Consider the following 26,958-nt stretch of genomic DNA (forward strand, 5'->3'; position numbering starts at 1 on the left):
CTAAATGTTGTTTTTCTATATATTTGTTCCCTTAAAATGCATAAAGGCATAAAGGAAGATGCAGAATTGTTGTCGCTTTGTTTGATATTTGTTTTATAACCAGAAAACATGTTCTGGGCATATTTTGTTACCCTGAAAATGAATTAATCAATGGATTTATTGCAGATAACATTTATTTGATAGACTAATAAGATTATAATCTCATACAACATTTTTTTACGAAAACGAATCTTTCAGAGATTTGCAATTACCCAATGCATTTTTTATTCACTAGAGTAGCCTCAAAACACCCTTTCTATGAACAAGAAATCATAGACATAACAATTTTCTATCTGATAACTGTGTTCAAAAAAATTCCCTTGCCTAAAGGTGCAATCCAAATAGCCGACCAGAAAAAAACCTCTGTAAAGAATGTATAACTTTAATTTGTTCCCGAAGCAAATCTAACGATGCTAATAGCAAAGGTTTCACTGGTTTCATGTTTTTGAAAATGAATTTCTTAGGGGCCTCTGAATTGGAAAGTGTCACTCAAGTGTTTTCTTTATCTTTACACGCTCTCCTTATGAGAAAGACCAAAAAGATAAGGGGAGGGGGATTCTGGCTTTGCAATTAAGTGCTTATCACACAGTGACATCACACAAAAGGGAGAAGACAGAGAAAATTAACCCCCTCCCAAGTCTCAGATCACCATGTTGACATAACTTTAAAAACATTATTTAAAAATACGTATAGGTGTGTCACGTACGGTACAACTGTGAGCACGTACTGTAACGTACTGTAACCTGCATATGGTACAAGAGTTAATACACGGCTATCTAGTTGAAAAGTATGTAATCTTCAGCAACAGTCATTCAAATGTCCAATATCTGCACTCAATCTGTCCCAATGTACCATCTGTCATGAAAAGCACACATGAGCACATGACTCATTGATGGCACCAGGGTTAATACACATGGCTAAACTAGCCAACTCACCTTCGGATTCCGCAGGGTACTTCAAATTAGTTAATATTTACCCTTTACTCGGTTGAAATAGTACCTGCTTCCACCACAAAAGAAATATGCAAATAAAATATGTATCTACCAGGGTCTATGGTCCCTGTTTAAGAAAAATATGCACTTACTGTAACACACAAAAATGTGTTGTAGCAAAATGTGTCTGAAAATGTTAATACTCTTTACAAAGCGTGCAAACAGTTCATTCAGAGCCCAAAGCATTACTTATTAAAGTTTTGTTTTACTATATATAAAAATGCAGTTCTTTGGTTACAGAAAAAGATTATTACAAGAACATACAGTTATAATAAATGCAGACCAGTTTCTTAAAATAAAAGGATAAAAAATAAACAGAAATCCCTAGGCATTATGTTACCATATGCCATTGGTCCTTTCCCAGAGAAGTTACTGGGGTAGAAGAGAATTCCTTTGTTCTGGTCCCAAAACACACCTCTATTGAATTCCAATTTTCATATTATCTTGGTGAGACTTATATACTATCTTTTCCCCATTGAAACAACATAAGCCCACCCCTGTCGTAAATCAGCTCTGGCTGACAGTTTTATGACTTTAGAAAAGGAAAAACTCCCTTCTTTTAAATTAAAAAGTCTGACTCGATGTATATAAGCTAAATATGAAAAAAGAAAACCCAGTTATGGGCACTCTGTCACCCTTCTGGATGATATGTGAATTAATTTAATAAACTTTATTTACAAAACCATAAGATAAAATGATGGGTTAAAATTGAATAATGACACGGAAATTATCCAAGTAACAGTACTCTGATAAGCACTGGGATCTATTGAGTATATATAGTAGTTAGGGACTACCATGCAATCCGTGTTCCTAATAAATTGTTAAAATATCAGACGTAATGAGCCCTCAATAATATTGAGTGTGAATGGGAGACCTGAATTCCACTTTCCTTTGTTCAAATTGGAACTATATAAGGCAACTACAGTAATTCTGGTATGTATATGCTAACAGCTACAGTATCTGTAAGCCTCCACACAAATAAAGTTTATTAAATTAATTCACATATCATCCAGAAGGGTGACAGAGTGTCCATAACTGGGTTTTCTTTTTTCTTGTTTAGTCTATATTCTCAACCTAACCCAGAGGAGCACCATCACCACGTACATTCACTATAGCTGAAGTGGGGGTCAGATGCCATCTTCACGGTTGCATCTGTGTTCTTACAATACACGGCTGCATCTAAAATTTTACAGCCTAACATTTATTCTCGCAGGAGAAACAGATCTCTGTCTTTTGCACCTCATAATCATAGGGTATCGTAATCGTGGGGTATGATTTGATTTGTCTTATTGCAACGGTTGCAAATATGTAGTTGTTATTCTTGCAAACAGGTGTCAGGCAAATGATATCTTATATTTAATATAGCCCTCCAACTAAGTGGTAACCTGTTTGTCACCTCTCTCATTAATGCACAGGGGATATTTCAAGAATGTTAAGTTGTTAATTGAGGCTGACAGCCCAGGAATTATCTATTGTCCACAACCTTCCAATCTATAAATTTTTCACTTTTACTGGGTGTGACGGAGTGGCCTGTAGGCAAGGTTAGACACAAGTCAACACATGCACTTTTGCATAAGCCATAATATGAGTGGTTTTATTCGCCACAAAAACAACTAAAACATTGAGGCTACTGCTCCTTTATGGCAAAACATAAATCATAAAACCAACACCTATTCCTTTCAGGAGACCGACGAAACATTACTGTGGCCCTTTCTATCTGACTGGCTGGCTGGCTGGGTAGGCCTGTTACCAGTCCAAAACTTATAAAACAATATTAGGGAACAATACACTGGCGACACACTTTATTCGAGCTCGGCTAGTCCCACGAATTCGGGTATACCCGGGTGTATTGAGGTTTGTGACTGTTTTCTGCCCGAGTGCATTGAGGTATTTTCCAGGCAGGGATTGAAGCATTTTATTCCCGCTGGCTGCAATACTGCACAGTATATATATATATATACTGCATTACAATTCATCAATTTATGCCATCTGGTAGACATGCGAAGCATTGCAGCCTATTAAATCCTAATCATTATCATTTAACAGATCAGCCGCCCGTCAGCCAGGCATGAACCCAGGCTGGGAAGGCAAACACAACGGGGCTTGTCAGAGGTGAGGAGCGGCGCATTCCAGGTATCTGCCAGGTATATACTGGGTATTTGCTCGAATAAAGTGTGTCGGTGCAGTATATAGTCTTTCCTGACATGCTGGTCCGGCATCTCGGATTTCTCTATCTGCAGGCTTTGGGGTCCTGCTGCTCTCAGGAAGTATTGTGCCCTTCTTTGTGAGCAGGCTGTTCTGTGTGGCTTTGGATTCCCTTCTGTTGCGATGCAAAATCCTCTGGTCAACAAGCCTGGATCCCTGTGGGCGGGAGCTCTGTGATCTGTGATCCTCTCAAAGAACCTCCAACAGGGATACTGACAGCAGCTACTTCCTGCTGTTTAGCCCTTCTCAATCAGGAGTTTATATTTCACCTTCATGAAACCTGACACCTAGTTCAGTTTCCTGCCCTGTACGGGGAGTTTAACAACTTGACTCCCTTACATACCTCCCCCTCAGAGTGTAGTCAGGCGCACACTCGCCCATTTAAATGTCTCCCCCTTCTCGGGAAACAGCTTTTGGACTCCTTTTTATTTGTTCTTGATTTCCAATTGAAGAGGCTTTCAACCTTCCCTCCAATCTTTTCTGTGTCCACCTTCTGGCTGGATCCATGAGCTTGGTCTTCCTTGTTGAGACTTTGTTTCCCAAGCACCTTTTTAATCAAACCAGTCACTTAGTTTTTTTTTCCTTTGGGGCAATTACCCTGCTTTCTAGGCCTTCACAATGGTATTTCATATCCTCCTCTTCCACATCACCCATACCTTTGCTTGTTGCCTGCTTGGGAGCTGACGTTTTAGCTAGTGCTTGCTCTGGCGGTTCAAACTTTGCAATCCCGTTTTGCAGTTGAGCGGTGTCCCCAGCTCACTGTACCCTTGTCTTCATGGGCATTAGTCTCTGTGGAATACAGACACTTGGGCAAGGCCAATACCTGTTCCTGTAGTGGAGACACCTATACTTTACTGGTCCACAAATCCGCACTCTGATTTAATTCTGTAACCTTTTCCTCCAACTTCATCTTTTCAGATTCCAAGGTTTTAACCACTGACTGTAAAGTCTTTGCATACTCTTTATCTCCCTGAAGTACTGTAATCTCATTTCCAGTCTTTCGAGCTCTTTGTCTTTTCCTATAAACCAGGCACTAGCGATGTTAAAGGATTTCTGTAGAGAAGCCTTTTGTTCCTCAAACACTTTCTTTATTAAAGGTTTTCTCTTTTCCATTTCTCGCAACTGATTATTAAGTAGTGAGCTTTCCCCTTTGCTCCTTCCCTTCTGCTGTGCAAGTTTGAGGTTATCCTCCTGCATAGCTGTGAGTTGCTGGGATGTGTCTCCCATTTTCATTTTGAAAAATTTCGATTGATCCTGCAATTTTCCTCTTAGAGCATCCACCTCTTTCTACTGCTTGCTCTTAGTTTGCATCAATGCCTCCTTCATCATATTTTGGTGCTCTGGCGATTTCATCGCTAGGCTCGCGGCAGCTTGCCTTTTCCACTCCTCTTTTTCCTGGTCGTACTAAGTTTTAGGGACAGAGCAGTGTCTCTGCTCCTCCAGCTCCAGTTTCTGGACCGCCTCATGCTCCCTCAAATACAGAGTTACCTGGCTTCTAAGCTCCTCATCCAGCAATGCTCTGGTTCTGCTCAGTGTGGCCTTCAGCCCATCTTGCTGCTCTGCGGTACAAACTGGGTACTCAGACGCTCCTGTAGCACTTCTCCTCAGCATCTACCTGTTTCTCCTTGGCCTCCTGCAGACTCACACACAGACCTTGCAGCTGGATCCGCAGCCCGTCTTCTCCATGCAGTATTCTCTCGGTATTCTGCAATGCATTCTGCACTTCTATCTTTTCCAGAGCCAATTGTTTATTCACTTTTTCTGCTTGGTGAAGCTTCTCGTCTCTTTCACTGACCTAGTTAGTCAAATCTGCAACCTTCTCTTGTAGGTGTAGCCCCTTTACCCCCAACCTACGTGAGATCTGGTCTGTTACTAATGTCTTTCATGCAATTTGGTGCATACCTGTGAGGTAACAGAAGGGCTAAGTACTTCCGCGATGATGTGGAAATTATCAGGACAGGTTTACAGGGTACACGTAAAGAGAACACCCGCACAGCTTGAGTAGTAAACCAAGGTGAGGTGCTAACTAGGTAAGGACATGAATGTATACAAGAGAAAAGGAAACCTAGTATATTAGCACTCTATCACAACTGAATGTATAATTATATTATTAAAATACTTTATTGATGAACAATGAATAAAAAAAGGGGTGTTAAAATAAAAATATATATATATAAAACAGCACGTGACTGTGTCATTTGTAACATAACTATGGGTAGTTAGGTTGATTGTACATAAGGAGATCCCTGATTGATATTCAAGATCTAATGCTATACTTATACTGCACCGACACACTTTATTCGAGCAAATACCCGGTATGTACCTGGCAGATACCTGGAATGCGCCACTCCTAACCTCTGACAAGCCCCGTTGCATTTGCCTTCCCAGCCTGGGTTCATGCCTGGCTGATGGGCGGCTGATCTGTTAAATGATAATGATTAGGATTTAATAGGCTGCAATGCTTCGCGTGTCTACCAGATGGCATAAATTCATGAATTGTAATGCAGTTTATATATATATACTGTGCAGTATTGCAGCCAGTGGGAATAAAATGCTTCAATCCCTGCTTGGAAAATAACTCAATGCACTCGGGCAGAAAACAGTCACAAACCTCAATACACCCGGGTATACCCGAATTCGTGGGACTAGCCAAGCTCGAATAAAGTGTGTCGCCAGTGTAGCTGCCTATAGATATAGGAAAGGGGCCGTAGTAGTACAATCAACCTAACTACCCATAGTTATGTTACAAATGATACAGTCACGTGCTGTTTGATATATATATATTTTTATTTTAACATCCCTTTTTTTATTCATTGTTCATTAATAAAGTATTTTAATAATATAATTATACATTCAGTTGTGATAGAGTGCTAATATACTAGGTTTCCTTTTCTCTTGTATACAGGTTTACAGGGTACCGTATTCTTTGACTGCACCTCCAGTCAGCGAGGATCCTGTGTTAGTAGGATTGTCCATGCTGACACTTTTCCATATCCCAAGACAGTGAATCACACTTGCATATGGTTTCAGGGTATTTATTGCATTGGTTAGTTGTTACAGCATTGCATTTCTTTCTTGCTTCCCCTGGAAGGTTACTTTAAGGCTTGAGGCCCATCTAAGTTTCCTTCTGGTGCTCCTCCTGTATCTCCTTATGGGACGCAGGGTAGCTGTTGCTCACTACACAGGGGGAAGAAAGAGACATATCCACTTTTGGGAGAGAGACAGTTTATATACCCTGGGGTTTGGCTTGTAACCCTGCCCCATAACAGGGCAGGTCTGATAATGACAGGTGTCACATCTGTTTCAGACAGTCCAGGAGGAGCATATATGGGAAACAAAAACAAAAGAGTGCAAAATTTAAGTGCAGACATTTGGACAAAGAGATATTGGATGTGATGAAATCTTGGCTCTACTGGTAATATCTACTCACAAGATGTTCGTGGTAATAAATGCAGTTAGCAGATAGGGCTGCTACCCAATAGGATGGAATGGTGTGTGGGGTTCCCTCCAGGCACGTCTCGTCAGTAAGGTGATGGTATATGTAGAGGAGAGAAACAGCACTACATAGCGCAATCTGATATAAAATACTTTATGTAAAAGGTCAGTATATAAAATGTGCACTTACAATGTGCTAAGTTAAAACACGCATTGGTCACAATAAATGTGAATTAAGTGGGTACTCCGCAGCTCTCACCGCCTCCCCTCGTTGCTCCAGAGCTCCTTCGCCTGCACTTCGGGATTCCAACTCCTCTCTGTGTGTCCTCCGGTGTGTGTGACGTCACGGCTCTGTAGATGGTGAAGCTACGGATCCCTCACTGGTCCAAATACCACTCAACGCGTTTCGCCCAGCCCTTGAAAGCTGTGTATGTCTTCGTCAGGAGTGTGTGGATTGGGGGGTTAATTTGGTTGAATATTGAGCACACGTTGGTAATTGCACTTGTAATTTGCACTCATTGTTTTATTGTTTATTTAAGGAGTTAGCGCCTTTTTTCACTTTAAGTCACTACACACAGGTGTCACATCTGCACATGTCACCCAGGCTGACACTCTCTAGTTGTTCCTAGTCCCGCCCTTGGATACACTAAGGGTATTCAAGCCTGCAATAGCACACTAGGCCTTCTGGAGGAATTAACCATCCACTGCCTGTACCTAACAGGGCTTACACTGGTAGGGCCCAGGGAAATAGGTAGCGGCTGGAGGCTAGGCTACATAGGTTTTTCTTCTCTTCAATTACAGTCTCTATAGTTTTCCCGAGCTCTTCAAGGATGTAATCAAATCAATTCAGCGCTGCGGTGAGACAGTGAATCTCCTTCTGAGAGACTTCCAATTTAGCCTTTGCCTCTTCATCCCTTGTGACAGCAGCTACATTTGACCGCTCAAGGTTAGTCCTCATGTCCTGGAACTCGCTCTGCAAGTGACGCTTTGTCTTCTCCAAAGATATACACTTGGTGATCACTGCGGACAGACCCCTCTGTAGCTCAATCTAAGCTTCTTGCTCTTTAACCAATTGTTCGTGGAGGACATCATAGTCATGCTTGGCACTTCATAATGCATATTTATCCTGGCTCATGGAATCATAAACTTTTTTCTCATCTTTTTCTTTTGCCGTCTCCATTTGAAACCACGCCTTAATCACTGGATATTCCGCCATTCCTGGAGAATTCCGCCAGTCGCTATAGGCTGCATAACATCTTGGCTCCCTTCGGAATTGCGAGTTCCTGACGTCGCAGGCTCGTAATTAACAGTTTCTGTAACTTCTGCTGTCAATTGCGAACTTCTTTTCTTTTTGCTCTTTTTTTTCTTTGTTTTGGTAGGCTCTGAGGCATGAACAGTATTGAGCACACCTTCCTTGCTCAAAACATCTGTATTTTCTCATCGCGCACCACACTCTGCTTGCTGTCGCAGTTGCGGAGACAATCTTCCTCATACGTCCGGCACTCTTCATACTGCAGCACGAAAGGACACACTTCTTCCGAGTGCCCTGGGTCCTCACACTCCATACATATTATGGGCATTTTACAGTTACATCTTGCTGTCGTTGTGCAGCCTGGACTTCAGCAAACCAACAGTTAAAACTTTTCATCCACCTTTTCTGCCAGAATCAGTACCTCGCGTAGGTCACGTCTGTATTTGTTTCTCTGCTTCAGCGCAGCTTCTTATCAACTCTTTCACTCTTTTCTTGTATATACTCCAATCACATCTGGTAGTCCTATGCAGTGTGGCAGTCTTTACTTCCAGAATCAGTACTGCTCGTGGGTCACCATCTGTATCCCACTTCTCACACCATATGTGACGATGCGGCCTGTAGGCGAGGTCAGACACGAGTCCACACATGCACTTATGAGTGTTTTATTCACCACAAAAACAACTAAAACATTGCGGCTACTGCCCCTTTAAGGCAAAATATAAATCATAAAACCAACACCTACTCCTTTCAGGAGGCTGACTAAACATTACTGTGGCCCTTTCTATCTATTGGCTTGGTTGGCCAGTTACCAGTCCAAAACGTATAAAAACAATATTAGGAACAATATATAGTCTTATAGAGAACAGCAGCGATAGACAGCACTACAAAAAGTATTCAAAGACTAAATGCAGAGTGCCAAAGGAACAAGGAGTAACCTAATCCTCCAAAACAATAACCAAAACACAATAGTGTGTTCCAGCACTCACTGACTGATAGAATAATTGCAAAAGTAAGAATGTGCCAAAATGAAAATGTAATAATGATAGCACAAGATATATTTAAACATGGAACAATGTCACACAAGCGGAAATACAAAAAATAGACCCTAAATAAAGTGGTGTAGGGTAACAAAACAGAGGAAGGGAAAAAGACAAGGAAAACCACAATGGGAACGAAGGTGTGTGGGGTTGGGGGTTGTGGGGAAAAATGGAGAAGAGGGTAATTAGGGGGGCAACATTTCAGGGTAAAGACCCCTTCCTCAGGCCCGTTACTTCAGGTCCAATTGAACCACAGGTACTTCCCTAAACCCTGCGTCCCCAACAAACTAAGCAAACCAACAAATGAAGATAATACTGATATAAATGTGAACAAGCACAGGCTCAATATGTATAGTCCAGATCCAACAAGAGGATGTATGCTGTTCTTGCAAATAAGAGAATCAAACTGTAAAGTCCTTCGTCTGTGCTGAAAATTGCCACCTCTCTCTCTCTCCTACTGCTAGGGGTTACTGAATTATTCCATGCATCCCCAGGGTAGATAAAGGCACACATGTATCCTCATAGGCAAAATCAGAGATCATGTGACCAAGCAGCTGCATCCTAATCCAGAATGGGAGATACATTCTTAGATTCCCGGATTCAAACCACTGCTGATACCGGTTTTCTTAATTAAGCTGGTGTCTGTGTCAACAAACCTTGCACACGTCCGAGAGTCTGGATGCGCATGCGCATTAACTTCACCAACTCCTAAATGCGTCCTCCGTTGCCATGACGATGGTCACGCATCCAAAGTAACTGACAGCCGCAGTCAGGAGAGGGTGGCCATAGAAAACAGGATTTCTCCATGGGTAATAGGTAGTCAAAAAAAATACACGCATTAATAACATAAAACAAGAAATAAAAACATCAAAAACCTATTATTATATTGTTAATGTGATTATTATTATATACAATAAGGTCTGATTGAAGTAAGTGTTTCCCAGTAATCAAAGAAAATGGTATTTATGTATCCTAAAAAGATCTATTGGTTATTCTATGAGTCTTTGTATATCAGCACAGACACAGGACGTGTCTTAACCTGTCATAAAATCAATTGTTGTATTTTTAACAGAATTTCTAACTAATGTTAACCCCCTGAAGTACCAAATTGATACAAATACTTAATATCCCCCGCCATTGTTATTACAGGGTGTTATACAGTTTTGAGGTAAACAGGCATTAATCCCCTTGATGTGTAAGCTCTTCAACACGCCACCGGCAATAATACACTTTGGTTATAGAAGATATTTAAAAACATAACAACAAACATAAAGCACATTATGTAATTTCTATCCATTCATTCTCAGAAATCCCTCTAATTGTTTTTTTAGTAAGTTAAAAATCAGGACATACAGTATCTTTTTTTTCCTTAAGATCTTCGACCCTATTGTTTTTTTACTCTGTGAAAATTGATCTAGAAAAATAAACTGTCCTGGGTTTTCATTATTGACACCGTGAATTAAGTAGAAATAGCTGTGTTAGTCCAGTTGCAATAGTGCAGAGTAAATGAGTCCTTCAGTATTAGGTGATAGCTTGTTTTATTGTTATAAACCACCCGAACCACCCACCCTGGGGCAACTACGGCTTTCATCCACCCCCGCTGCCCCCAGTAAACACGCTATTCAAGTTTAACCCCTTCATTGCCGTAGTGGCTAGCCGCTAAGGTAATTAATATGTTTTTATATTAGTTTTAATACTAATTGCGTGAGCAGGGGGTCTCCAGAGCAGAACCGCATTGATTTGAGATGCAGGCCCCATTATGGGGTGCCGGTATCCCTATGCAATGTTTAAATGTTCCCGTGACTGGAACATTTAAATGCTTAGGAGATACCAGCACCCCATATCGGGGCCTGTATCTCGAGAAACAGGGGGTCCCCAGACCTGAAATTAATGCGGTTCTGCTCCGGAGACTCCCTGCTAACGCACACTAGTATTCAAATTGTAATTAAAACACTGTGATTGCCTGCAAGAGCTGTGTAGGGAGAGGTGGCTCTTCCTGTGCAGCTCAGACTAAGAGAAAATTGCAGGTGGGAAAACTTTGAAAAAATCTCAGATGACTTTGCTGCTTTGCCGTACGGCATTTTTCTGCCGCATGGTTTGAGAGGAGTTCAGATTATTTCTGAATACCGTGATGATAACTCAAATGACAAACCGTTCGGCAAGAACATGACAAACCTTGCGATGTTGCAGCAAACTCATCAATCCTACTAGAATAGACCCCATGGAATCTTTGTTAATCAGTATATTTTGACCTGAGGAAGAGAGAAAACTCTCGAAAACTTGTCTTATAATATCAATTGTTAGTCCAAATAAAAAAGGTATCACCTGAAACTGAAGTGCTTATTTAAATCAAATCATCTAATGTTGTTTATGATTACATGGTTGAGTCATGTGAGAACACCATATATAATAATAGGCTTTATTGAATGAAAATACATTTTTAAACATTACAGATGCTGCAATAGATATTATCCATTTAATCTGCCTCCATGAAATTTCTTCCTAATGTAGCGTCTAATCAAGTCCTAATAAATGAAAGGATGTTATTTTTTATTTTTTTCAGACTCTACACAAAAGTTTAAACTTAAGTTCAGAACATATTGACAGTCAAGCAACTCTTATGGAGAAAAAATACTCCATTGTTTTCCAAGAAGACTATAATATAAACTACAGTGCTACTCCTGAAGATTATGAAAATTGTGCGACACCACATAGTGACAGCACACAAAAAGATCAGGGAGGGGTTAGAAGTGACACTGGACAATATAGGAATGAAGCCAGCTTCTTGCAGGAATGTTTACTAGGCGAGCAAATAGGTCATCAATTGGAACAGATGGGTATTGATGACTCACCATATGTTTTTCCAATATATATCACACATTACCCAAAAGAATGTATGGGAAGTCATAATGAGGCTACTGGTGTGATATGCAAGGAAAATCTACAAGACAACCCTAATGAATGTGTAAGTGAAATTGAAGGCAAAAATATCACAGAGCAAGATCAATTTACTGATCAAACTGATGAATGCCCTGAAAGCTCATTGGAATTATCAGATACGACGAGGACATCTCAACCAATAAGTGATTTTATGAGCTCAAATTGCGAAATGCAGACCCACCGTGTGTTTGCAGATTACCTAAGCAAAGAGTCAAAGCTTTGTCAAAATGAAAAGAAGACGATATTCCAGACAAAATTAAACACAAATATTTACAAGTCTGTAACTATTCAGATGCCTTCAAATTTGATGTCAAATGTACAAACCACAAATTTGAGCGAATGCGTAAGCGGAGAAGATTCTTTTTTCACCACACAAGCTGAGAGAAATGAATATGCTGGTCATATGACCTCAAAGGATGATACCCTGAAAAAGGAAGCCTTTAGTCAAACTGAAATGGTTGTGCGATGCCAATGCTCCGCCCACAATCATTGTTTGCTTCAAAGAAGTTGTTTTCTCATGGCGTCACTTTCTTTTGACAATGGGCTATCTGGGTTATATCATCCCTACCACCAAACACCTCGAGGCAGTTGTATCCATTGTTGCCATTGTTGCCACCATCACTGGTATTCTTCAAGATTCCCATCAGTCCATCAACACAATGGACCAATGAGTTCTAACTTAAACTACAGCAGCATAGAGACAGAACTGAAAGATACTTTGAAGTTGTTGAAAGACTCACTTACAGACGTGTTACAAGTAAGTATTCAAGACACACATAACACATAGCACTTCAAGATAGTTCATATTTATTTCAAAATAATCATGTCTATTGAAACCACGGACTGCTGTCCTGTCAAGTCCTTGAATGGGATTAATTAAAAGCACACAGTAGGTAATTTGCAATCTTGCAGTGCATTATTCAGACTTAGATTACTGACAAAGTAGCAGCAATGGGTCATTTGGGTGATGTAGCTACTATTACTGTATTACATTTTTAATAAATGAGAGTAAAAGGACTCCATTTGACTCCATTTCTGCAATGAAAATAAATAGCTCACTTTTTCAAATAATTTATTTCACCCATATACTGTCTGCCAGAGAGGCTTGCAAGGGATAAAGTGTAATAAAAGGGTGAAGCGCTGTATGGGTCTAATCTATGCCATAATCATAACTTTATAGAAGAGTTTCAAACCTGCCCAAACTGAGAGCCAAATTCAATATAGTAAGGGAGAGGGGAGGGGCGTACTGTATTGCCTGTTCAAATTCTCCTCATTCTCTCACATTGACATTACTCAAAAGGTAGTACTGTACGGTAGCTATAGGAAATCAAATTCCACCCGTCTCAGTTCATCATGTTTACAAACTAACTTAACAATTATATATATATATATATATATATATATATATATATATATATATATATAAACAGCGCTTCACCCTTTTATTACACGTTATCCCCTTGCAAGCCTCTCTGGCAGACAGTATATGGGTGAAATAAATTATTTGAAAAAGTGGGCTATTTATTCACATTTGTATATATATATATATATATATATATATATATATATATATATATGATAAGAGAAAAGGCAGACCCCGCATCCACAAGATAAATAAATGTAACTAAATACCGACTGAAGGTAAATACTAAGTAATAAGTCAGTGGTGCTATATGGGCCAGGTTATGTGGTATGAGAGAAAGAGCAGAAAAAGCCCCACACAGAAGCACTCTAGTATACCAAGTTAGTACATATATCAAAACATCTTTATTAAATAGCTGTCACAAAACAAAAAATAAAAGAAAGCAGAGAAAAGTTTAAAACAAGGCATGGATCCCTTGTACGTAGGTCTGGACACAAACCTCCAATGTTCAATAACAAAACATGAAAAGAGCCGTCTCGCATCAGACAGATAGTGTGCTCAAGTGTCCCTGACAAATTGATATGCTAAATACAGACAATAGAGCTAGGAGAACAAGAAGTGGCCGTGGCCAAATGGTCAAAGCACAAAATAACATAGCATGCTCTCCCTAAGGAATCTCTGAGATAGTCTCTAATGATGCAATGCATAAGTGTGTGATGAAACCAAAGATATACTGTAAGGCCAAAAGGGCACACTTCAAATAGCCTATATGCTCATACTGTAGTCTAAAAGCACCTAAATGTCAGACATGCAGCAAAATAATGAAGGAGGCAAGGAACAAGAAACTCAAACCATAGTAACGTGTCCCTAGGGGGGGACAAACCAAGGGATCCTGCCTACACCACCCACTCCTACGTGTTTCGGCCAGATGCCTTCTACTGGGAGTGGTGAGGTAGGCAGGATAGCATGCTCACTTAAAAAGGATCTATAATGAAGCCCTGAGCGTCAACACCTGGTGAAAATCTGCAGTGTGCCTAATAAGTAAATGACTAGCAGGAGTGTGTATAGTAAATATACTCACTGCGTGTGTCTAAAGAAGCGTCAACGGAGAAGGACCCAATCATGTTTGAGTATTAAGGACGCCCTCCCCATCAGAAGAGGGCACTACTGGCAAAACATCCCCAAACAAAGCAGTTGCGCCTGCGCGTGACGTCATCAGGAGTTGCCCGATACGTTGCTGTATAACTCGCAGCAAACTCACATCAGCCAATAGGTGTCTGTACCTTAGGGGCGCCCTCCCCGCAGAAGAGGTCAGTACTGGCAAATGAGTCCCCTATCATTGGGCTGCGCATGCACATGACGACATGGGGAATCGTCCAATATATCCCCATGTCGCTCCGTGCTTACGCACAGACCGGCAAGTGAGTTAATGCATATCAAATGCGCATGCGCAGCTCAGTGGAGATAAGCCCCCCCGTAGCAGGACATACCCTGTATAGGGAATTGCGTCATGCGCAAGCGCAGTTACACAGATCAGTCCTGTCCCATTAAAGAGACAGAAGTAAAGATCGTGCTGCCTTAAGGGGGGAGTGTATATAGTGATGGATAGTAGCACAGCTCATGCATGATTTCAAAAGACAGACAAGCCACAACAGTGTGGGCAAAATGAACACCAAATGGATATGAGTCACATGAGGAAAAAAGTAATCAAATAATACAAATATAAATGCAAAACATCATAGACTTGTACTTAAAATGATATCAGTGGTACTGGTCAATGATGGAAAAAGTTGTCATGTAAATACATGCAAATACACTCATATCCATACTCAGAACATATGACACAGAAGGTATCATGAGAACATCCAAAATGCAGTAATAATACAATGTTACAGCAAAAGGAATAACAAGATAAATAATAAAGCGTGGACATAAATTTCTCATCACTGAGAGGTCTGCAACCTTATTCTAGTACTGAAAGATGACAAGATAACAATTTACAGACTGGTAGCGAGCATAGTATCTTATCCACATGTATGTCCAAGCTGTGATATAAGATATGAATCCGCTAGTTCCAACACTAACTCATGAAGTTCACTAACACAAATTCAAACTGTAGCTGGAGTCCTTGAATATCTGTCCTTGTTGTAAAGATAAAGATGATGTTATCATTGAATTACTTGCATCAAAGTGTATGAGTTGTAAATAGTCTCTCCGAAGACCATCACACGGATAGGGATATATATCAAAATAAGATCAATCTTATGACGTTCGCACCCCAATTCCAGATGAGGAAGTATGGCAATCTTCCAACGACGTGAAGATATGCAAACCCAGGACCCTATAGGTAGACAGAGAGAGGGAGGGGGGAGAGAGAGAGGAGTGTATGAGATTCTCATCAAAAATAACACGGAATGCCTATGTGTCTCACTATAATAACCCAGCTAGATATGGGACATGGACTAGTCGAACGGAGTGTGGATGACAAGGTCTACAAAAACATAGAGAAGCCCAGGTAGTCGTTGAGACCCCGTGGGATCATTGAGTCCATTTGGACTATCACCTGGACTCTCTACGCAAGAGAGCCTTCTCCAAATCACCACCTCTCATCCCCAGACTAACTCTCTCTATCGCAAACGCCTTGAGGAGGTTAAAATCAGACTCATGTACCGGAAGGAAATGTCGGGCCACCGATGTAATTTTCTTAAAATTGTTAAGGTCTCTAGAGGCATTTTTGATGTTCCTCACATGCTCGAGGACTCTAAATCTAAATTCCTGTGTGGTCATCCCTATGTAAGGGAGACCACAGGGGCAGGTAATGCAATAAATTACCCCCTTGGATTTGCACCCTAGAGTCTTTGATTTGGAAGGTGTTTTTATGTAGGAAATCGGTGAACACATCCGTCTGGTACATGTGTCTGCAGGCGGAACAATTCCTACATTTAAAGAAACCCTTCTGCCTGACAGTATAGAGGAAAGTTACATTAGTGCTTGGGGCAAAGTGGCTCATCACCAGTTTGTCCCTAAGGTTAGGGGACTTGCAGCTGGTCATAGTAATCTTGTCTCCTAATACTCTTTTTAGATCAGGGTTTGTAATAAGAACATTCCAGTGGTTTTGTAATGTTTTGTGTAATAGTGGCCACTGTTTGTTATGAGTTCCTATGAATCTTATTTGTTGTTCAAAGGTGGGTTTAGTTTTGGGACATAAGAGGGTCTCTCTAGGGGTATCTAGTGCCTTTTTGCAACCTCTCTCCACACACCGATGACTATATCCTCTCTGATGGAATCTCTCTCTCATCTCCCCCGCTCTTTCTATGAAACCCATCTTAGTGGATACATTGCGCTTAAGGTGCAGAAATTCACTCTTGGGGATACCCCTAATTTGATGTTGTGGGTGAAAGCTGGTGGTATGTAGTATGGCGTTTGTGGCTGTTTTTTTACGGAAAATGTCTGTATGGAGAAAGCCACCTGGACCCAAGTTGATGTACAGATCTAAAAATTCAACTTGTATATGGCTACAGTTGGATGTCAGTTTAATGTTAAGGTCATTGTGGTTGAGGACATCGACGAAATCCGCAAACCCCGTGGCAGTTCCCTGACAGAGGATGAGGATATCGTCGATGTATCTCAACCACAAGGACACATGCTGAGTGAAGCGTGAATTCTCCTCAGAGAACACAACCTACCTTTCCCACCAACCCAGGAAGAGGTTGGCATAGGAGGGCACGCACGTAGCACCCATCGCAGTACCTCTTTTCTGCAGATAATACCTATTCCTAAAGGTAAAGTAGTTATGAGTGAGGATAAACCTCAATAACTTCAGGATAAGTTGCATTAATGCGGTGAGACGTTCTGCATCGACAAATAGAATTGTGGGACTCATTTGCCAGTACTGCCCTCTTCTGCTGGGGAGGGCGCCCCTAAGGTACAGACACCTATTGGCTGATGTGAGTTAGCTGCGAGTTATACAGCAACGCATCGGGCAAATCCTGATGACATCACGCGCAGGCGCAACTGCTTTGTTTGGGGATGTTTTGCCAGTAGTGCCCTCTTCTGAGGGGGAGGGCGTCCTTAATACTCAAACATGATTGGGTCCTTCTCCGTTGACGCTTCTTTAGACACACGCAGTGAGTATGTTTACTATACAAACTCCTGCTAGTCATTTACTTATTAGGCACACTGCAGATTTTCACCAGGTGTTGACGCTCAGGGCTTCATTACAGATCCTTTTTAAGTGAGCATGCTATCCTGCCTACCTCACCACTCCCAGTAGAAGGCATCTGGCCGAAACGCGTAGGAGTGGGTGGTGTAGGCAGGATCCCTTGGTTTGTCCCCCCCTAGGGACACGTTACTATGGTTTGAGTTTCTTGTTCCTTGCCTCCTTCATTATTTTGCTGCATGTCTGACGTTTAGGTGCTTTTAGACTATGAGCATATAGGCTATTTGAAGTGTGCCCTTTTGGCCTTATATCTTTGGTTTCATCACACACTTATGCATTGCATCATTAGAGACTATCTCAGAGATTCCTTAGGGAGAGCATGCTATGTTATTTTGTGCTTTGACCATTTGGCCACGGCCACTTCTTGTTCTCCTAGCTCTATTGTCTGTATTTAGCATATCAATTAGTCAGGGACACTTGAGCACACTATCTGTCTGATGCGAGACGGCTCTTTCATGTTTTGTTATTGAACATTGGAGGTTTGTGTCCAGACCTACGTACAAGGGATCCATGCCTTGTTTTAAACTTTTCTCTGCTTTCTTTTATTTTTTGTTTTGTGACAGCTATTTAATAAAGATGTTTTGATATATGTACTACCTTGGTATACTAGAGTGCTTCTGTGTGGGGCTTTTTCTGCTCTTTCTCTCATAATATATATATATATATATATATATATGAAAACAACAAAAGGTATGAACCTGCAACTAACTGAAAAATAACACTGAATTGCTTAAATCAAAAATCTATCATGTAATGCTAACCAAATAAAGAATAACAGCTAAATGACGGTGCTGGGGACAATAATATGAATACTAAAAAAAGAAAAAGAAAAAAGTGTCCCACTAAAAGCATTCAAGCAAAATAATAATATGAAAAAAATGTTTATTCAAGGACATGGATTACACAAAAAAGATACAAAGTTTAAAACAGTCCCCATGGGATCCCTACAGCTATAGAAAATACACAACATAGAAAAGCAATGCTATACTCCTAGATCTATGTGTGATAAGATCAGAGTAATACTACCCAGGAGAAAAAATGAACTCCTGAGATGTATGTAAAACCGGCCGGTCAGAAAGTATAAAGCTGTGTGTAGTGAACTATACACTGCAAATAATATTGATTGCCAATACAGTACCACCTAGGTCACCAGAACAAGCAAGTAAATATGTGAAAAATAACTACTGTAGAAATAGATGAGTACTATATATACTTACAAATAATCAATGAGGTCTGTCCTGTGGTAAGATCCTGAAATAGCATGGATTGCAGAAAATCTCTGAAATAATTGCAGCAAAGTTCACATCAGATGAGGGCGATCGTAGGGACAACCTCGACGCAGCGTTTCGCACCCTAGCTTCTTCTGTATATATGTAACACCCCTTCCCTACCCCTAAGGGAAACTGCAGACGTTATGCACTATGGTGCTACCAGTTGGCTTACAGGGGGCTAAGCCTCTGCTAGTGGGGAGCCTGGTGTGAATGGGTGCTGTGCCTCCACCCGTGAGGATCCCAGCGTTGGCAGAATAGCTCCTCACGGGAACCGGTATACCTATACTGTATACCCCAGAAATCACACTCACACAGGTTTTATAATACTTCCTTACTGTGATCCCACAGTATGGCAAAGAGAATAACATGTAACACCGCAATATCACTAGAACAGTAACAGACAACAATATGGGTGCTTGTCTTCCCCCAATACTTACTGTAGGGTACCCTGGGCACCTAGAACCCTGTGTTCATCAGAGCCTCCCTTGTTCCAAGTGTATATGTGAGGGCAGTGCTACCCTCATATATCGTTGGTGCACATCTAATTTCCTGGTATAGGCCTGTAACCAAGGGATGCTTCCAAGATATGGGGTGGTCATGTCCCAAGCCGCGGGGTCTCCAACACCAAGCCCCTCATGCCTCATGTCCGGGCCACCACATGGTGCTGCCTCCAGCTGGAGTAACTCACGCACACACACGTCTGTTATCCTGCTCCACTGAGGTATCTGGCTGCAGGGTAATCCCTATGCTGTTGGTGATCCCTCACACACTTATCTACAGTGACGAGACTGTCTGGGGCCTAGGGGGTAAATTCTGGCCTTGTCCTGGAAGCTAACTGCTCCCTGGACACTACCTCCTCCTCCCACAACTCCGTCAAGACTGCCTCGCTGCCTCCAGTCCAACAGAGGAAATCCTGGTCTCTAGCACCTCCCCTTCCAGTGGCGCCAACCAAAACATGGCTTCCGACAAACTACACACAGTCCCGTAATAACATGCGGCGCCAATCTCATGATGTCCGCCACAACTTTCACTGATCCTCCCAAGCCACGGAACTGGCTCCCTACGGAGATAAGGGGAAGTACCCAGCTACACTTTACCCCTGGTAGAGACCTCATCGTCACTGCATGAGAAACATGTAACCCACACATTTTATATAATGTAAAATACATTGCATATACTACATTACCATATTCACAACTTACATACACAGTTTAAATGGAATGAAATACCTCTGTCAGTACTTACATAATCGAGGCAAACCTGTCCCTAGATGTCTGCTGAGACTCATAGTGGGGTTCACCTATTGAGTCATACGCTATTCTAATTGCTGGCCGAGTGACTCTTTGACTCCTCCTCAATTCGGGAGCCAGCCTGTTCGTTGACCTTGAGAGTTCTTCATCATTTCCTTGGTTGGAGAGGTTTTCAGCGGCTTGAGGCCCTGGCCCTCTCATAGAGCAAATGTCATTGTCACCCTTTGGGGTGAATATTGGACTCTCAGGGTTTAGAGGCTAGGCAGCAGCACCAGATGGCGTAGGCAGGGGGTTGCTGGGACCGGCGGTAGGCTCTTCTTCATCTTCCGCTGGCATTTCTGAGGAAGACTCATCAATTTGAGGAATGGGCAGTACATGGTTCCTATGCCAAACTTCTATCCGTCCTTTTGAGTCCTTTATTCGGTATAGAGGAATCCGAGGTAGCTGGAAATCCAACCTTGAAAGGCCTATCTCGCCATCGGTCAGCCAAATTGTGTTTCCCTGGCACTCCCAGATTTCTCAGAAGGACCTTGTCTCCTGGGCAAAGCTCCCAGTAGCATAACTTGCAGTTGAACCACCTTTTATTATTCTCATCCAGCTTAGCTGCGGTCCCTTCAGCTAACTGGTATGCTCTTTGGAGATTGGCTTTCAGTCTTTTTATGTACTGTGAGCCACATTGGGCACTCCATCAGTAGAGATCCCCAGATGGATTTCCACCGGTTCTCTGGCTTCTCTACCAAACATCACAAAGTATGGGGAGAAACCGGTGGACTCATGTCGGGTGCAGTTGTAGGCATGCACCAGATGTTCTACGAACTTGCTCCAACTGACCATTTTAGTGGCTCGTAGGGTCATCAACATGTAGAGCAGAGTCCGTTTGAACCATTCTGGTAAGGCATCATCTTCAGGGTGGTATGGGGTGGTACGGGACTTCTCGATGTCAAGCAGCTTCAACAGTTCTTTTATAAGTTTGCTCTCGAAATCGCACCCTTGGTCTGAATGCATTCGGTTGGGCAATCCATAGTGGACAAAATATCTTTCCCATAGTACCTTAGCCACTGTTATAGCCTTCTGATTTTTAGTGGGGAAAGCCTGCGCATACCGAGTATAGTGGTCAGTTACCACCAGCATGTTCCCTACGCCTCTGGAATCTAGCTCTATACATAGAAAATCCATTCATACTAGGTTCATGGGATCTGAACTCTTCAGATGGCCTATTGGGTCTGCAAGCATCTTCGACAATAATACTCCACAGCCTCTCTCATTTTCGGCCAGTAGAACCTGTCTCTTATGAGCCCGAATGTTTTATCCATGCCCAAGTATCCATGGTCATTATGTAGCGACCTCAGCACCATGTATTGCAGCCTTCTTGGGAGCATAAGCTGTCTCGTACCGGATGATCTTGGTAGGTAACCACTCGGTATAGCAACCGATTGTCTAGTTGTAACTTGTCCTATTCCTTCATGAGATGGCCGACTGTATAGCCCGAGCACACTTAATTAGGACAGGGTTCTTCTGTACGGACCAGGGCAGACACACACTGGGTCAGCCGTTTTGAGCTTCGATGATATCCTTCCAGCATATTTTGGATCCTTTAACCATTGACAAGACTTAAGGGAAGCAATAGGCAGCCGGTAGTGCACTTGATTGACATCCCAGGGAATCCACCACTCTCAGCTCAGAGAAGGCCACTTTCCCTTCCAAAATGGCTGTGGTATAACACATGGCTCGAATTCCGGGGCCCGGTATTTCTTCCCATTCTTCATCCTCAGAAACGGGGTTTAATCCAGGCCTCGTGGACAGGGCGTCGGCCCCAATGTTCTTGGGCCCAGGCTTGTATTTTAAGGTGAAGCTATAGTTGGACAGGGTGGCCAACCACCTATGGCCGGTGGCGTTCAATTTGGTGTAGGTCAGTATATAGGTAAGTAGATTATTGTCCATCCTTACTTCGAAGGATATCCTTAGAGGTAGTCATGGAGCTTGTCCACAATGGCCCACTTCAGTGCCAGAAATTCTAACTTATGGACGGAATAGTTCTTTTTGCTCAGAGTCAAGCTACGAATCACATAGGTGACAGGCCGCAACTCGATAGGATATTTCTGATGAAGTACCATTCCTAGTCCATCAAATCTGACATCCACATGCAACACATACGGTTGGTCTTGATCGGCGTAGGCCAGAACAGGGGCTTTGGTGAAACTTTTCTTCAGTTTCAAGAAAGCCTTCTCACAGTCAGGGGTCCATTTTGCACTGGGGTTTTGGGATTCGTGGCTTTCTGACAAGGGTCCTCAGGGTATATCTTCAATAAATTGTTCAGGGCCTTGGAGATGCAGGCATATACTTCAACAAATCTCCTGTAGTATCCGCAGAACCCAAAGAAGGAGTGGAGCTCCATCACGTTCCCAGGGCAAGGCCAATTCACCACCACTTCTACCTTGATGGGGTCAGTCACCACCCCTTCGGCGGACACAATATGCCCCACATAGTGACGGAGGTCCACCAGAATTTGCACTTGTCTAGGGACAACTTCAAGCCTTCCTTCTGCAATTGGTCCAGGACCTTCAGGAGGTGTTCCTCATGTTCCTCCTGTGTCCATCCAAACAAGATGATATCGTCCAAATAGACCAGGCACTCTCGGGGGTTCATCACTGATGGTCATTTCCATCAAGCGTTGGAATGTGGCAGGGGCTCCACAGATGCCTTGGGGCATTTGAGTGAACTGGTAGAACCCCAACAGGCAGATAAACGCTGTCTTCTCCTGAGGAAGAGAAGATCCGGTAGTCCACACATAAACATATGGACCAATCTTCATCAATGCCACCATGATGGGAGAGGCATAGGGGCTGGGGGACTCTGCTATAAAGCCAGCAGCCTCCATTTCGTTCAGGATACCCCAGAGCTCCTCCACGTCCCTAGGAGCTATTCGCCGAGATCGCTCTCGGAAGGGTGTGGTATCACTCAGCTGGATGGTGCTCTGGATGCAACCCACGTCCATCTTACTGGTGGAGAACACTTCTTTCCGCTCAATCAGCCTAGCATGGAGGCATTTCTTTCTTTCAGCCAGTAGAAACGAATCACCGAAATCGAACTATAGCGGTGAGTTAATCTTTTTTGCATAAGTCGCATTCACATGGACCATGGGCTTCACGCCCGTCAGGGGGTATATTTCACTCAGCTCTTGATCGAAATCCAGCTTTACAGGGTGCAGAGAGATATTCTGGATAGACATGGCAAACTGTCGAGGAAACATAGACTTCAACTCCTTTACCTCTGATACCACCTTCCATCCTCTCTTCTCATCTTCTTCAGGTGCTGACTCCAATGAGAAGTACCAGTCACTTCCATCATCGCTAGGGTAGCTGACTTGGGCCATCACATGCCGTACTCCCCCTGGTAGAATCTCGGTCACCCCTTTTGCCAGATTAAAAAAACGACCACATCGTTCTTGAGCAGAAATTCTGTGACATTCTTCCATCAAAGCCGGATGAATCCTTATGGAAGTCAAGGACATCTCTTCCACTTCTTTGAGAAGCGCCCGGATCAACGATTGCACGACATCAACGTTGGTTCCCAGAATAATGGCTGTACTCGGGTGTTCTCTGGGTTCTGGACATATCAGTGCTTCCACTTCCATGGGATGGATCATGTTGCTATTGAGTTGGGGTATGTTCACCTGCACCTTGATCACCCAATCAATCGGGTAACGATGGCTACTGAGGCCCCATAGGGTCATGGCCTCAGCCAACGTCAGCAGTAGATGCTGCAGATGACAGTCATAGAAGAATAGTTACCGGAGACACAGTGTCCAATAGGGCCGACGCATAGATTCCTTCAATTAGCACTCTGACCTGTGCTGTGGGGCCAATTCCACAGGAGAGGTCAGCTTGGGGCTCCTTCTCTGTACTTGAAGGGGGCACACTCTCCCTGATGCCGGGTGACTGAACCTTTTGGTTGAGTAACGAAAGTCAAGGCCACTGACTTGGTAGTTACCTTCTGAGGGCAGTTTCTCCTTATATGACCCTCTCCACCACGCTCATAACAGCAAAAATTAAGTTTGGTTCTGGACTGAAAAGAAGAGACAGGTCCCGAAGCACCTGAGCAGGTGTTGGGAGGGCATGTTGGGGAGGTTCTGGAGTTCTTACTGCCCCGGGGTCTTTCCCATCAATGGCTCCCTTGGTAGGGCTGGCCATGTCTGCTTGGGGCTTAGGTTCTCGAGCCTTTGTTAAGGTATGGAACTGCATAATAACCTCCTTATCTTGTACTCAATCCATTAGGTCTTCAAAGTTAGGAGGGTTCTCCATAGAAATGGTGCAAGACTGGGCCACAACGTGTCCATGGTGCTGAGCACATTACTTAAAGCCAACGCTGTTGAGGCCTACGGCCTTTGCTACCAAAGACGTGGCTGATCCTATGACTTGGGCGATCGGCAATGATACAACAACTACCTCAGCCTTGGAGGTTTCCGAGGGCCCATGTGCCCCAGCTGATGCTCCAGGGGGTCATGTACCCCGATGATCGAAGCAATTCCCGAGATGGTTCTAGACCCGGTCCCAGAGATGGTGCCAGAGACAGTCCGTGAATTGACGAAGTAAAAGCCACCCCAGGTGACTGCCTGGGGTGAGGAGGAGCCACAGTCAGTCGTGGCACAGGAGCTAGAACGCTGTCTGTGGATTGCTGTAGATGACGGTGCTATCCCCCATGGAGCTGTCCCTACCCTCATCAAGCCAGAGCAGTGGTCGGGTATCTGTGGTGCCTCACCAGCCAGTGTGTACCCCTACAGATCCTGCCAAAGATGACAACATTACTGGTGACATCGAATGACGGCGCAGTCCGGTCCTGATGACAACAACCGTGCGGCCTGAGCTGTGGAGGAGCGGCCCATGGGTGGCGGTTCCTAGTAGCCTGGTCGGCAAACAGCATCCCGATCAGCAAGCCCCATCCTTTCTAGGTTTCAAGCGAGTCAGCGGAGCGGTGAGAGTCCACCTCCTTACTCCCAGCAAGAACCGGGAAACAGCAATCCCTACGCGGAGGATGACACACCCAAACAAAGACCGGATGTCGACGTACTTCCGGTGTGGGACATCGACTTCTATCAGGATCCCGTGAGACTGGAATATGATGATGTCGACACAGAGGCGACTGCCGGGGCGGATGAGGAACGGCTGATTCCCGCTCCAGTGAGTACCGCTTCAACTAGCACTGGAATGGCTCACTTTATGACCCGTGTATGGGCACACCTGGAATGCAGAAAATGTGTAACTCCGGTGAGTACAGCCACCTTTACCCCCAAACCAATGGCCAAATATCAGGACCATGTAATGGGCCAGAAACACCAGCCAGTTGTGGAACCTCATATAGTGAATATATCACTGGTATCCAATCAAGGTGGGACTCAGACCAAGGACTTTGACGAGACTTGAAGGACTCTAAAGCACAAGACCATACGACTAATACCACCTTCATGTGCTGGCGCCACCCTTAATTTCTAAGAGAGCTGAGCAGTGGTCCCGAAATCATCTGAATTCAGCCCTCTATTTCCAGGAACCGTGGGAGGTGGATGTTGATTTTGAATTAAGCCCTGAGGAGGATTGAGGCTTTTGGGGTGTTCTCTAGTGGGACCTCTGTGTCTGAGTCAAAGGAACAAGTGGCCCCAATAGCTAGGATATTACCTACCTGTAAATATTTGGCTGGTCCTATTGAATGCCGCATTGACTATTTTATGGATAAGTGGAAGGTAGGCAGATCCATTTACATGGATAGTGTAGAATAAGTTTCAGAATGACATCCAAAGAGGGTATTCTCAGTCACTGTACCAGACAGTACTGGTGCGTTGGTTCGTAAGCCAGACCCACAGCATTACTACTAGTTAGTAAATTAGGTTCTCCATGTTGGGAGGCACCTGGGTCAGTTCTATTGTGTTATATGCCTGTGTTTTCATATAATACTGAGCTATGTTTTCATACTGGTGGTATACTTATCACCTGTGTATCATGTGATAATACTACTGCTGATAAACACTGTTGTTATGTTGTTCTGTTCCAGGTTACCTGATGAGGGATGGTATACTAAATTTCAGTTTCAAGGGGGGACCATTGGATTCCACAGAGGGAGAGTGTAGTCATGGCTGGTTCCTGGCTACCATTATGTCCTCACTGGCATGCAAGTCTTGGTAAGAGCAGGCAGTGCCAGAACCAATCATGGGTTTTCCTCCACACAAGCAGTCCCTTGAGTGGCAGGGGAGGAGGTGTGACTAGGTCTGTGTTCTGCCCAACCCTGGATTCAGACCTAGTACCTTCCCCCTACTGTACTTAAGGGAAGTGCATCCCCAAATTGTCAGTGTGTCTCTATCTTGAGAGACAAGGTATCACACAGGCCTGCTGAGCAGTGGCAGGGCCTTGTCCTCTTCCCCGAGGGGAGCAGTCAGTAATTATCTATTGCCCTGGTCCTGCTAGAGGGCTTGAAAAGAGCCAGGACTTCTGCGGGAGCCCTTGACCCTGTTAGGATTGGGCTTAGGCCCCACCCCCATGACGCATCCCGTGACGCCACGGAGAATGTCCCTCGCACTCACGCACCTATGCGCCGACGTCGCATCACCAGGGGCACACATGGTGTTAATGCAATCTCCAATTACCCCACACCTGCAGTACACTCCACCCCTGTTTACCAGTGGACAGAATATGTCTAATGCTTCATTGCTCACAGCCTGTTGCAGCCCTGTTATTGTCTGTCACTCCCTTATATGCTCAGCCAGCCCTTCTCCAAGTTGGCTGCACATAACCATAGTTTTGTAACTAGTGCTTGCCCCAGACACCCTGCAGTCTTGTATTGTTTCCTGACTGCTGCCTTTCATGATACTGACCTTTGCTTGTACCTGGACCTCTGGCTTCTCTGACCCCTGGACTCACAACGACCAGCTGACTTCTCCTATCCTAGACAACAGCGAATATCAAGTATT

The 26,958-nt window shown here is 43.4% G+C and overlaps 1 protein-coding gene across 3 annotated transcripts in view; it reads left to right on the plus strand.

The window, feature by feature from the left end:
• ITPRID1 (ITPR interacting domain containing 1) overlaps positions 1 to 26,958 on the plus strand; it is a 220,354-nt gene that overhangs the window by 188,448 nt on the left and 4,948 nt on the right. For all 3 annotated transcript variants that reach the window (XM_075586548.1, XM_075586547.1, XM_075586549.1), the window contains one exon: positions 11,524 to 12,657. In XM_075586548.1, coding sequence (XP_075442663.1) covers positions 11,524 to 12,657 — 1,134 coding nt within the window. The remainder of the gene's footprint in view (positions 1 to 11,523; positions 12,658 to 26,958) is intronic.

Source organism: Ascaphus truei, chromosome 2, assembly GCF_040206685.1.
Source record: "Ascaphus truei isolate aAscTru1 chromosome 2, aAscTru1.hap1, whole genome shotgun sequence".
Taxonomy (NCBI): Eukaryota; Metazoa; Chordata; class Amphibia; order Anura; family Ascaphidae; genus Ascaphus; species Ascaphus truei.